At 37.4% G+C, this 13,116-nt stretch overlaps 1 protein-coding gene across 1 annotated transcript; it reads left to right on the top strand.

The window, feature by feature from the left end:
* The first annotated feature begins 5,681 nt into the window (after positions 1–5,681).
* Positions 5,682–11,995, top strand: LOC122092825 (glutamyl-tRNA(Gln) amidotransferase subunit C, chloroplastic/mitochondrial-like). The gene is made up of 5 exons (XM_042663117.1): positions 5,682–6,422; positions 6,510–6,550; positions 8,763–8,818; positions 11,619–11,670; positions 11,776–11,995. The coding sequence occupies exons 1-5, from the start codon at positions 6,240–6,242 to the stop codon at positions 11,849–11,851; spliced, it is 408 nt and encodes a 135-aa protein (XP_042519051.1). The 5' UTR covers positions 5,682–6,239; the 3' UTR covers positions 11,852–11,995.
* Positions 11,996–13,116: the final 1,121 nt, after the last annotated feature.

Below are 13,116 nucleotides of genomic sequence, written 5' to 3'. Positions count from 1 at the left end.
CCCCCTGATCTCTCTCTCCCTCTGTTAACTCAATTTAGTTTCAAGGAGATGATGTTGAAACTTTTCTGAATGGGAATCCTTTTATATGTGGCTCATGCATGTTGATGTCTAGATGTTAAGAGTTATTTATGAATTTGGACTTCAAAATCACCTGCGGCTCATAACTTTGGACAGCATTAACTACTCCCCCCCCCCCCCCACACACACGCACACACACACACAAACACAAAACAACCACCTAAATCTGTAGTTTAAGGCATTTAACTGATAATTTCCAAATGCCTGTGTTCAGCTATGCTGTTTCGGCCTATTTTGGAAATTAAAATGTTTGGATTGATCGTTTTCGTAGTACAACAGGAAAATTGGTGACCAACAAATAGTGTTAGGGAATTGATCAGTGATTGCCAAGTAACAAAACAGAGATGGAGATCTGGGTTGCCACTGGGGGTTGTTAAGAGAATATTTCAAAATAATAATGGTTGTGGGATTCAAACCGTGGATTTAAGGATACCCACTTTCCACACTCTTAAAAGTTTTCTGATATGGAGGAAATGGAATTGGGTTTCCACCCAATTCAAATGAATCATCCTAATTGGGCCATTTCTGTCAAATCAGTGAAGAAGATTCACTACTTGGTAGAAGGGCCCCTGTTAGTTTGAGTGTATGTATATTTGTCTTTGTGTGGCTATGTGGGTGTGAGAACCAGCTAAAACAAGCTTGGTCTGGTTTCATATATTCTTGCATTTTCATTTTTCTTGGTACGTAGAAAGGTTGCGGAGAACAGAAGCTTCTTGAGTTCTTGGGTACCATCTACATGGAGTGTATTCTTATGGAGCAATAGAGACCACAAGAACTAATCTGGTTAAGGTCATGGTGAGGCCTGGATAGAGAGTACTCAGGTGTAAGGTTATCTCAAGAACATGGTGAAGATGGCATTTTATGTAAATATTGGTTTCCCCTTTGAAAACCAGATTTGGGCGTCTCCATCAGTTTTTATCTTGTTCTTTGAACTATGGTTCAGTTTTATAGGGATCTATGTAGCTGACTCCATCTAGTTGGGATAAGACTGAGTTGTTGTTGTTATTATCTTCATCATCTCCTTTGAACTATGGTTTACCTCTGAATAAATCACCCTACAACTCAATTGATTGATTTTACTACGCTTTTTGGAGGTTTTTGGATGAGTTTAGGTTAATTCTTAAGTTGGCAATAGTCAGATAAGGCTTATCCATGCGTTGGAAATTTTTGACATTGGTGACTAGTCGATAACTTTGGTAGATTCCTCTTGCACATTGGCCTAAGCTTGCATTCATTTTATAAATTAGGCTATTTCAGAGGTTCGGGTCTAGGCTAGGTCCAACCTTAGTCTGGGGCCAAGGAGTCTAGGCAAGTGTAGAAATGCAACCCTAAAACCGATGCAGAAGGTAATAGAAAAACAAGAAAAAACAATGCACACAAGTTTACGAGGTTCAGCAAGATTGCCTACATCTTCGGAGTGTTTTAAACTTGGTTTTCTTCCAAACCATTTCTCAAATGGTATTATACCAGTCTTGTTATGTGGGATTCTATTTGATAGATAATATGTTGTTAGCATGGTTTCCCCCCACATATCAAGTGGTACACTTGAACTCAATAACATAGAGTTCATCATCTTTTTAAGAGATTTATTTTTCCTTTCGACAACCCTATTGGATTCTGGTTGGTATGGAGCGGTTGTTTCATGGATAATTTCATTTTTCTCACAAAACTTTTCAATGTTAAAATACTCAGTCCCTCTATCGATTCTAGGTCTTTAAACCTTCTTGTCAAGTTGATTTTCAACTTCTATTTTGTAAGATATAAATGTCTTTCCGGCCCCATCCTTTGATTTGAGTAAATAAATCATGGTATACCTAGAGTGGTCATCTACGAAGGTTATGACATAGTTGTTTTCTCCCCTAAACTCATATGACTTATAGTCACTCAAGTTACTATGGATCAATTCCAAGAGATCACTCTTTCTATCTACAATTTTATGAGGCTTTTTGGTTAACTTTGCCTCTACACAAGTTGTACACTTGTTCGCAGGGGGTTCCACCTTATTGGTGATCATGTCTAACTTGTATAGTTTGGTGATATATTTCACACTACTATGATCCAACCTACCATGCCACAAATCAAAAGAATTAATAGGAACAACAATATAAGTAGAAGAAGTACTAACTTTCGCAATTACAATATTTTCAACGCTTAGTACCAATAACGTCTCACTAAGGTATCCCTTCCCCATAAATACATTGTTCTTAGTGATAACCACCTTATCACTCTCAAAAGCTAATTTCATTCCTACTTTATTAAGCAAAGAAACTGAAATTAAATTATGCCTAATGTCCGGCACATGGAGGACATTGGTGAGAACCATAGTCTTCCCTGAAGTGAGCTTCAACACTACCTTTCCTTTCTCCATAATAGGGACACTTTGGAAATTTTCCATGAATACCTTTTCATCTCTCATACTCATGGAATAAGAAGAAAACATCTGCAGATCACCACAAATATGTCTTGCAGCACCGGTATCCAATACCCAATCCTTTGATTTTTCAACCAAATTTGCTTCTGTGATCATAGCTACAAAGACGTTGTCTTCAACTAGGTTCACATTTTCAGATTTTTTCTTCTTAAATCGGCAATCTTTCTTGAAGTTCCCTGACTTACCGTTCACATAACAAGTGATTTCTTCTTCTTAAAAGAAGGCTCATCATTGTATTGACGGTTCTTCATTTTCTTGTCTTATTTGTTAGTCTCTACCAGATTCTGCTTCACTATCAATGGAGAATCAGATGACAACACTCATCCTCACACCTCTCAGTATTGCTTGCATTGCAGAGAAAGCAAGTATCGCTACAAATATATAACGAAAAAAGTTTATCCAGAAAGCACAAAACTACCCTTAAATAAAAAATTCAAGCAGGACCACCATTCTGTTCTGTTGGGGCGCCTGTACTAGTACTCTCTAGATTAAATTGCGACGGATCACAAGACATCGCACAACAACAGGCAAGGATTGGGCCAAGTCTAATTTTAACCATATTTTCCATAAATTTCCTTAAATTCAAGGCATTCATAGCCTATCAATCAAAACTCCAATTTCCATGATTCAGATTCTTTTGAAACCTTATTCCATACACTTTTAAATGGGATAAATTTAGAAACCATTTTAGTGTCAATAATTTTGGGCAATGTGTTCCACAATACGGAATCTTTATGAAATAATTACAAAATTACAACATTTTCAATTTATTTTTTAACACTAATGGTTAAATCTTGAAATTTAAACTAATTCCAAGGTTATTTACCTCTACGCATGTGTTGATTGAAAATGGTTGAACATTCATATTGCCCTATGAAAGAAATAGAACTAAAAATAATATTACTTTGATTCAACCCTCTTTTTTTACTCGTTTGCTTGAATCGTATATTTTGGATACACCAAGTAATCACGTAATATCCTCACTATTCTTTGCGTTATACTTGAAATGCTTTATTTCTTAGTTGAACATTTCACATATAAAATATATGAAAGGAAACTATTGAAATGGAAAGTAAAGAGAAATTGCTTGTGCATTTCTAAAATTGAGGAAGATAGGATCTTAGCCAATTCTCACCACCTCATAGGCACTTTGGGCATTACAAAATAAGATGTGTACACTTTACATTGATCCTTCTCCAAGCAGGTAAGAAGCATACAGATTAGGAGTTGTAGTTATTTTTTTGAAACTAAAAGGGAAAAAAAATGCTAGAAATGATTCCCATGTTCTAACATTTCAGTTTCGTCCACTAAAAACGATTACTATGTTCCAACATTTCAGTTTCGTTTCAAATGGACCAAATTGAGAGATTTTTAATAAAATCGTTTCCGATAATTTTCCAAAAAACCTGATGCCTTTCATCTTCTTTACTTTCTTCGTCATCCCAACCTGATGAAAACACAAAAGCCCTAATTACCTTCGCACTACTCTGAACCCATTTTGAAGCCTGCTGGTTGCCGATCAGCCATCGCAACCTGCTGTTCATTTCGGGAGAAAGGACCCTCTGCTCTCATCTCTCATCACCTTGTCTTCCACCGTTACCGTTGCAAGCTTTCCCTCTCTCTCTCCAAGCCGCTGCAAAGCCCTAATTGTTGCCGTTAACTGCTCGTTTCTCCAGCGTTAGGGACTGCAACTCGCCACAGGTAAAGCATTTGCTTCAATTGAGACCCAAAGTTTTCCCCCTCTAACAGTCGATTTGATACCCCTGCAACTTTCAAGTTCTCTCTCTACAACATTCAAACTCTCTCTCTCTCTGCTACTCCAGGTATATCCTCTTTTGATTCAAGCTTCTCACCTTTTTTTGGCCCTTTTGTGAATGGAATATCAAGTTGTTAACATATGAAACTGAATATTAGTTTCATAAATGGCGATAAAATGGGACTGAAATGGGTTATGGTTGAGGAGTTGGGTTGCGTTTGTTGGATTTTAAACAGGGCTTATCACCCAATTAAACCCTGCTAGATTTTCTATCTATTTGGTTGATTATGTATTGAAACCAGATTCATTTTTCACTCAGTTTTATCCTTCCATTTTTCAGTCAGTTTTCAACTTCTTCAAATCTGAGTTTTTGAAACAAATTTATGGTAGGGTTTTTTGGAGTAAGGGAGTTCATGCATATTTTCTTCTTTCGGCCTTATTTTAGTGAATTAAAAAAGTGTCATAAATGCATCCAAACAATACTGTGGTTTTCTTTGCGGAGTCTAGGAAAGGTACTCTGCTGTGTATCTTCTTAAAAAAATGAAGTAAAGGGGGGAAAGAGGATGGTGATTCACTGTTTGTTTTTTTTTTTTTTTTTTTTTCTTATTTTGGTGAATAGAGTTGGGGAAAATTCTCTCACTTTGTTGGCTTTGTTTTATGTGTTTGAAGCTTGTACCCCCAAATGGGTTTCTTTGTTTTTGAGTTTGTAAACAGAAAGGCCAAGATGGTAGCTTTTACAACTTTTTTTGCTTTCACTTGATGATTGATTTTATAGTATGGAGTTACCTGTTTTATTACTTCTTAAACCCTTCTAGTTACTGGGTCCTCTTTCTTAATGTTTGTGGGCATTGAAGGAAATACTCAATAGAGTTTGGAGTACTCTTTTGAGAGAGATTCTTTATCCACTCTTCTGCCCTCAAAGCACACACTTAAGCAAGAAGATCTAGTAGAACATAATATTTTAGACAATTCCTTATAAAAACAATAATGCCTATGGATTGGGGTGTTTTGCATTTTATATTGTGACTGTGAATGCTTCATGAGATAATAATGCTAGATAGGTTTTATGCTGTTGAATTTTTCTTTTAAACCTTTGATGGACCTTATTTTGAATTTTATGCTCTAATATTGTGATTGTGAAAGCTTCATGAGATAATCTGTACCCAGATGCTTCATGAGTTTTAATGATTCCTCTTGGGAAAATCCAGGACATAATATAAGGACAATCAAAGCAGCTTGGAGTCTAAGTGTGGAGTTTCCTCACCTTGCAACCTCTCCTAAAGACAACCCATGTTTCGGTCAGGTTCAAGGAGAGCAGTCAACTATAAACATTGCTGTAAAATTTAGCCCATCCACCCCCCCCCCCAATTGAACTTTTTCCTTGATCTATTAGTAAGGTTGTTGGGTACATATATGAATAAAGGATCAGAATATGATAGAGGAGAAGCAGAGAATAAGATAGAAGGTTCAGATGTAAACAGAATGCTATAGAAGAAGGGAGAATGGATAGACCCAAATTCAATTAATGACTTCCCTAAATAATTCAATGCATCCCCCTCACTAATTCCTACACCCTCTTTGTAGTCTGGAACTTCTAAATGCTTCATTTTACTATTGTTGCTCTTTACCATGTGAATTTTGTTTAGACTGATATCATTACATATCATTTTAGATTGGTATCAACTACTTTAATATTGTCCGAACAAATGATCAGAACATCATTTCCATTCTTGCTTCATTGGCTATGTTGATGCAACTAAACCCTCTGTGAACATTTCCTTTGGTTTTCTGATTTTTCTCTTTATTGTTCCCCATTTTTTCTTAAAAAACCCTTTGGTCTGACTTGTCCAAACCACCTGAACTAGTCCAGACCATTTTCGGTTCAGGGTTTTGTTCGGCTTTGAATACTATGACAAGTGGGGCAGGGGAGAGGTCGCAAGGGAAGAGATAGGTTGATCTTTCATCCAGACGGCAATGGGTAGCAGAGCTTTATTTGCCATTAGGGGAATATCAGTATCCCCTCTGTTTCAGTTGCAGCGGTATCATGCTTGGTCATGTGGTTCGAGAGCTCGCAACTTCTCAGCTCGATCTTCTTTTCTTCCCCCAGACGTACAAAGTTTAGCTGAGACAGCTCGCATCTCTCTGACCCCTAAGGAGGTAACACAGCAAACAAATGCCAGCACAAATCTCTCTTCATCCTCCCTGGTTTTAAGATTTAATTTTAGCCATTTCAACTAACTGCAGGTTGAGGAATTCGCGCCCAAAATTCAGCGAGTAATTGACTGGTATGTATTCACATGCGCTTCTCATAAATTCTTCTAGCCCAATAAGTTGTATTTATTATGATAGGACATGGAGAATTTGCTTTGATATGTTAATGGAGTGTTTTGACTGTTTTCCGATTCATGGCATTCTTTGAGTTTCGGTCCCACCTCATTGCATGTCTGCTTACAATCATATCCCTAATAGTTCCTTGAATATGCGCAATTACATGCCCTATGTTTTGTTCTGAGAAGCAAACTATAGAGAACTGTTTCCTGATAACTGTAATGGATAATCCCTGAGAGGGGGGGGGATTGGGGGGTGGGTGGAAGAAAATTGATTGAAAGTCTTTAGTTCCATGCAAGTACTAGTGTGATAAATTAAATGTTATAGGACAATTAACACAACTACACAAGGACCATTCACGAATGACTTGCATCATTGTCACATATAGCTTGCTTTATTTAAAGAAATAAAGATTAAGTTGTTCATCATTTAGCATAAGAAGGCTGAAGTGAGTTGTGCAGCAAGGTTGATATCAACAATTAATTACAGGGCTCTGTTACTAAAATGCAAATAAGAAAATATTAATCCTTTTACTTCTTTGGCATGGATCTATTCAACTTAAAAAGGTTATCAAAGACTGCTGAAGAAGATAATATTCACCACCCCGCCCCCGACAAAATCAGTCCACTGATAAAAACCATGTTCTTACATCCCAAGTCTACCTCTTTTTTTCATTAATTATCCTTCCTCTGTTATTGGATACTTAACACAGTTCTTTTTTTTTTTTGTGGGTGCGGTGTGCTCCTTTCCTTTTGTTTTACTTTTCTTTGTCTTCTTTGATCGGATCCATGTAGCTGACCCCATTTAGCTGGGATAAGGCTGAGTTGTTATACATCAAAAAAAAAAAAAAAGGCTAAGTTGTTGTTGTTGTTGTTTGATGCATCACTGGGATTGCTTTTTCTATTATATTATGTTGCCATTTTTTCTTTAGTTTAATCTTGTAGTTACCAACTTTACGTGATAAATTGGCTTTGAACAAATGCTCTTACCAACTTGCCCCTTGTGAGCTAGCATGTTGTCGCGTAATGGTTTAATAGAAGTTCTCTTTGGATGTGTTTGATACTTGTATATCTGGCCATGTCATGCTTTACAGAAAAAGAAAAATGATACAATTTGACTTTAGACCCTTCGGGCCATCAGATCAAGGCGAATATTAGGTTTCTACCAGAATATATGCAACGTGGATATTTATTTCAATTGATTGTTCATAATTTAGGCTTCTTTTATCATCTTGATCTTCTGAATCTTATTAATGTAAAACGAACCTAAAGCCCAGCTGTTGTTTTTATCTTTTAACCACAAGTTCATACAATAACTAAATAGCAAAAAACCAATAAAAGATTGTCATCTTCTTCAACTTTTATCCTTTATATGTAGAATCATCATAGTTTCATAATTGTCAAGGCATCGCCTACGCATCTCCTTGGGTCCAAGGATGATAACACACCTTGTGACCTTGTGACCTTGTGACAACTTATATTATTTCAGTTTTTTTACACTTCATGAGTTTACATTGATTTATGTTTATTGCTTTGTTTTTTATGAATATGCTTATATTATATCCTGTAATTTGTTTATTATAAATATTAGGTCATTACTAGCTTAATTATATCATATTGCATTGCTATGGCTTTTATAGTTTTATGTTGCATATAAGCATTACTAATATATTATAATCATTACTATATTACATGTGAGAATGTTTTCTGTCTGGGAGTGTAGGGGTTGCGCCTAGACATAAGAGTCCCTAGAAGCATCAACAGGGAGGGCATTTCCACCTTTCATGGGGTGAGGGGCGATCATTTTGCCATGGGAGCACACTTGGAAGTATCAATAGGGTGGCATATCCACCTTTCATGAGGGGAGGGGCAATCATTTTGCCTGCCTCTATGTCTGGGCGCAACCCCTACACTCCCAGAAAGAAAGCATTCTCCCATTACATATACTGCATGCCTAGGTAGGTGTCTAGGTATCCCTCCGACTTGGGTAACCTAGTTGCCTTGACAACTATGCATAGTTTCTCTTCTGTGATTACCATACTCCCCATAGCAATATAGGTATTCTTCCTTTGTCATTAGTTTCCGTTTTTCATGATATTTGATGTTATCCTTGTTATGATGATAATTATCATTCTGATGGTGTTGGATTGGTCTTGCTTCTTCATTACAGGTTTGGACAACTTCAAGCAGTTGATCTTCAAAGTATTAAGCCTGCACTTAGGGCAGGTGTTCAGCAACCCACCTTTTTCATATATTATACTTGATGATTTTGAGTTATGGATAAACTGACCTCTTATTGATGGTGATGATTGTGTGTCCTGTTGACTGAACATATTCTGTTCATTGAAAATGACTTGCATGCAAGGATTAAAGTATCGGTATCGGTCTCCGTATCGATTGACCAAAATTAAGATACGTATCGGAGGGTATCGTATCGTATCGGAGATACGCTAAGATACGCTAAAAATACGCACATAAATGGATATGAAACACCTTTTTAAACACTTTTGCATACAAAATTTGTTAAAAAAAGCTATTGATAACATGTATTATGCATAAACACTAAATTGAGGTTATCGCACTAAGAATTCAAGGTTTGTACTTGTCCCCTAAATGTAAAATCCTTGTTCCCAACCTTGATTTCCACTTTAGTTAGAGAGAAATATAGCTGGTAGCAACTTTGGAACAAAAACCCCTCAAAAAATCGTGTTTTCTGAAAAAATACCCGTCTTGGCCATTATATGACCGTAGCGCACTGTATCGATACATACCGATACTCACCGATACGTATCGATACTCACCGATACGTACTGATTGATACATACCGATACTCACCAATATGTACTGATACTCATCGATACGTACTGATCGATACATACAAATACTCATCGATACGTACCGATACATACCGAAACGTATATTTCACCTCGATTTTATATTTTCCATAGAGTATCAGTACGTTTCGATAGTGTATTGGTGCATATCGGTATGTATCCTAGGATATATATCGATACGAAAGGATTTTAAAAATTTCATGTATCGTATCGGTGTGTATCGTATCGGTAGGCTAAATTTAAGATACGTATCGGAAGGTATCGTATCGGTATCGGAGATACTTTAAACCATGCTTGCATGTCAATGTGGGGCTGAAATGGTTGAATATTTTTGGATTATTTACAGCGCCACCCGCTAAAGAATGCCAGTATTATAGGAACACCCCCTCTCTTTCACCAAATTAGACTCAGACCCCCTACCGTCAGTCATTGTTACAGAATATACCAAAAATACTGACATCAGCAGTCCATTTCTTTCTAAATACCATTTTGCCCTATTAAATATGAAGTACCTAAAATACCTTTATAATAAGTTACTATTTATTTCATCCAAATCGATTTGCTTCCCATTCCAATTCCAAGACCTAATTTACCTATCCACCGACGGTCGTTCAACGCAGCGGCGGTGGCATCGACGACGCAGGACCTCACGACGAACACCTATCCTCCGGAAACCACTCCTCTCCTGCGACTTGCAAGCCATCCACCACCTCCATCAGCACTACCTAAAAACCAAGATGGACTTTTTCTTGTTCCACTCCTTGCCGGGATTTGGAGAGTCTTGGTGGTTGTTGGAGCGTACGTCCCCATTATAGTTGCAGAGCTGGTAACAAATTGAGGAAAGAGAAGGATCAGAGTTGGAGCCTTCAGGTTTGGAGGAGGTCGAAGGTCGTTTAAAATTGGTATAATACCCTAAAATAAAACAATTCATGTCCACTTCCTTGTGAGGGGCAAGGCCGTTTATCGTTTCTGTTGCTGGAGTGAAGTCACAAAAGCTTTCTCCCATTTAATAAGTGCATTAGCCCATTATTTATGACCTAATTGTTGTTTGATTCCTACAAGTAAGTTGGATAATTGCTTTTCTTCATATTTCCTACCGATTCTTCTCTCTTTCTATACTATGCCATTTCTGTTTAATCCTTCTCAGCGTGGAGTGCATCTTACCCCCTTTCGTTGAAGGAAACTTCATTAACCCCTTTTCAATGAAAAGAAATTTCACAGTATCAGATTCTCACACACCTAACCCCAAATCAAACAAAGAATTTTAAGAAGCACCAGAGGATATGCACGGTAGGTTCGTGATATTATCCACTCCATAACCACCAAGAAAATGGAGGGAAAGCCAAAGCCATTCTCAAAAAGAGGGTTGTGTAAGAGATGGAGCTTATCGTGAGGGAGCTGTAGATGGTGGGGATAGGTGGAACTGGTGGGGTGAAGGAGTTGCCAACAGTGGCTCTCTGTCTGCGTCTCTCTCTCCCTCCCCCCGAGTTTCTCTGCGCTTGTGTCTTGGTGAAGGTGAGAAGGGTAAAATGAGTTTCAGTGAAAAGGGTATAACAGTCATTTTAACTCTTGACTTAACAGTGACTGACGGTAGGGGGTCTGAGTCTAATTTGATGAAACAAAATGGGTGTTCTTATAATTATGGCATTCTCCAGGGGGTGGCACTGTAAATTACCCAATATTTTAAGGAAAGAGGAGATAAAGGATTCATTCTTATCTTGAACAAAGGATAGTTTTCCTGTGTGTTGCTGATTAAGAATATAAGATCGTTTCTTAGTTATCTAGGCTTAAACACATCCAATGCCCCTTTCATTTGGAACATGTTGCCTCGCTGTTATCGTATACCCACTCATGAATGAAAATGTGCATGTGTGCATGTTTATTTTTTCTGCTGCACTCCATTCTGATGTAACTCCATGAGATTGATAGTGTTTGATCGTGTGTGTGAATTTGCAAGTATTCACGTGCACATTAAGTGTGTGCATGTTGTTCTATTGCAAATGAATCTGACAACTCAGCAAAGATTGATGGTGTTATAGTTCGCTTATTTGCCATGTGAATAGTCATGGATTGTCTAATAATACTTATCCATGGATATAGTGGTTTCTTGTCCATTCAGGTCTTGCTCTTTGTTTCTGTGATTAAAATATGCAGCTTTATTTCTCCTTTGACTTTATTTATCTTGTCTACAGATACTGAAGGTGGAAATTTTCGTAATGATGTGTCTGAATCATTTGAGAATAGGTAGATGAGATTTTCATCTTCTTTACCTTGTTTTGTAACTCTCAGAACTTAATTAGTTTTATTACTTTGATTAAATTAAATCTAACATTACTTTACTAAAAACAGGAAGGCGATGTTAGCAGCTGTTCCAAGCTACGAGGAGCCATACATCAAAGTTCCCAGGGTTTTGAACAAGGAGTGATGTTGTTTGGGTAACTAATTCTCTGTATTTGTCCCTTCTCAAGTATGTTTCCCCCAATCAAAATATTTTCTATCTGAATTTTTCTCCGTCTCAATAAGATAATCTTCCCCTTGATAATCATTAATAGATATATCTTGTTTGATACGCTGCTTGGATGCCACAACGTGGAACCCTACATTAAACATTTTAGATCTGATGATATAATTGGAATGTGTTGGGTGCAAGTTAACCCACTATTCTGATTATGCATCTCCACATGTTTGATGACCTTTTCTACTTGAAAGGCGGTGGTATGGATTTTGATAGAATGTTAATTATCTTCACGGTACTGTTATGGGGGATGCAAGTTGTTAGACGGCTAAAATGTAGGAACATGGCTGGGTAGTGCCTGGTAGTAATTCAGAGTAACAGCTGGTGTCATTAGACCAGTGGCCTTGATAGAGCAGTACTTTAGGTTTTACTGCTTTATTCTGTTAAGGTTACAACTGTTGTAATTTTTATTTTGGTTAAAAGTCGCAAATGTTCCTAATCAATGGTAAGAGGCTCATCTTGGCAGCTCCCTGGCTACCAAAGTACCAAATAAAATCATCTTGTGTGGCGGGTCTGTGTGTATGGACTAGTGAGATCTATAGTTGGGTAGTAGAGGAACTTTATCATTGTCATTCATCGGACTTTTTGAGTCTTTCACATCTTCAAGAGAAAGCGTAGGTTGCGGTTATCATCTCTGAATATTTGCACACATTTAACTGGTCAGTTTGTCCTTTGATCCAATTAATGGGCCAAAACCAAACCAAACCATTCAGCAATGTTAAGGCTTAATGATCTGATTCATCATGCCCAGTTCATGGGGTAGTTTATTGATGAGGTCTGCAGTTACCCTCACATTTCAGTTGTCAAGATATTTGAAGCATATATTTATGCTTTCATTTGATAAATTGAATCTTATTTCTTGGTCAGTTTGTCCTAGGTCTGATCGATGCAGGAAAATCATGGAGGTGGGGGTGGGGGTTTTAATGGAAATAAACTTTTGATTATGTGTTGCGCCTTTGGTCCAATGTGTTTTCATTTATTGGACTACTTTTTTTTTTTTTGATAAAAAATTATTGGACTACTTTAATAAGCCTATAATATGGGTAGACAACCTAAGAGAGGATAAATTGGGTATAAAATAAAAGGAAAAAGAACCCATGTCTGGGAGCAGAGTACCTGTGTCCAAACACAGGGTGAGGTGAATCCCCCCCCCCCAACCCATGAAAGGCAAAAAT

This window comes from Macadamia integrifolia, chromosome 11 (assembly GCF_013358625.1).
Source record: "Macadamia integrifolia cultivar HAES 741 chromosome 11, SCU_Mint_v3, whole genome shotgun sequence".
Lineage (NCBI taxonomy): Eukaryota > Viridiplantae > Streptophyta > Magnoliopsida > Proteales > Proteaceae > Macadamia > Macadamia integrifolia.
This window is presented reverse-complemented; position numbering and strand designations above follow the sequence as displayed.

What these genes read in the sequence shown, in the direction of transcription:
- LOC122092825 (XM_042663117.1), top strand. Translation starts at nt 6,240, where the DNA reads ATGGGTAGCAGAGCTTTATTTGCCATTAGGGGAATATCAGTATCCCCT. An exon ending in TCTCTCTGACCCCTAAGGAG is followed by an intron (nt 6,423 to 6,509) that starts GTAACACAGCAA and finishes AACTAACTGCAG; the next exon opens with GTTGAGGAATTCGCGCCCAA. An exon ending in ATTCAGCGAGTAATTGACTG is followed by an intron (nt 6,551 to 8,762) that starts GTATGTATTCAC and finishes TCTTCATTACAG; the next exon opens with GTTTGGACAACTTCAAGCAG.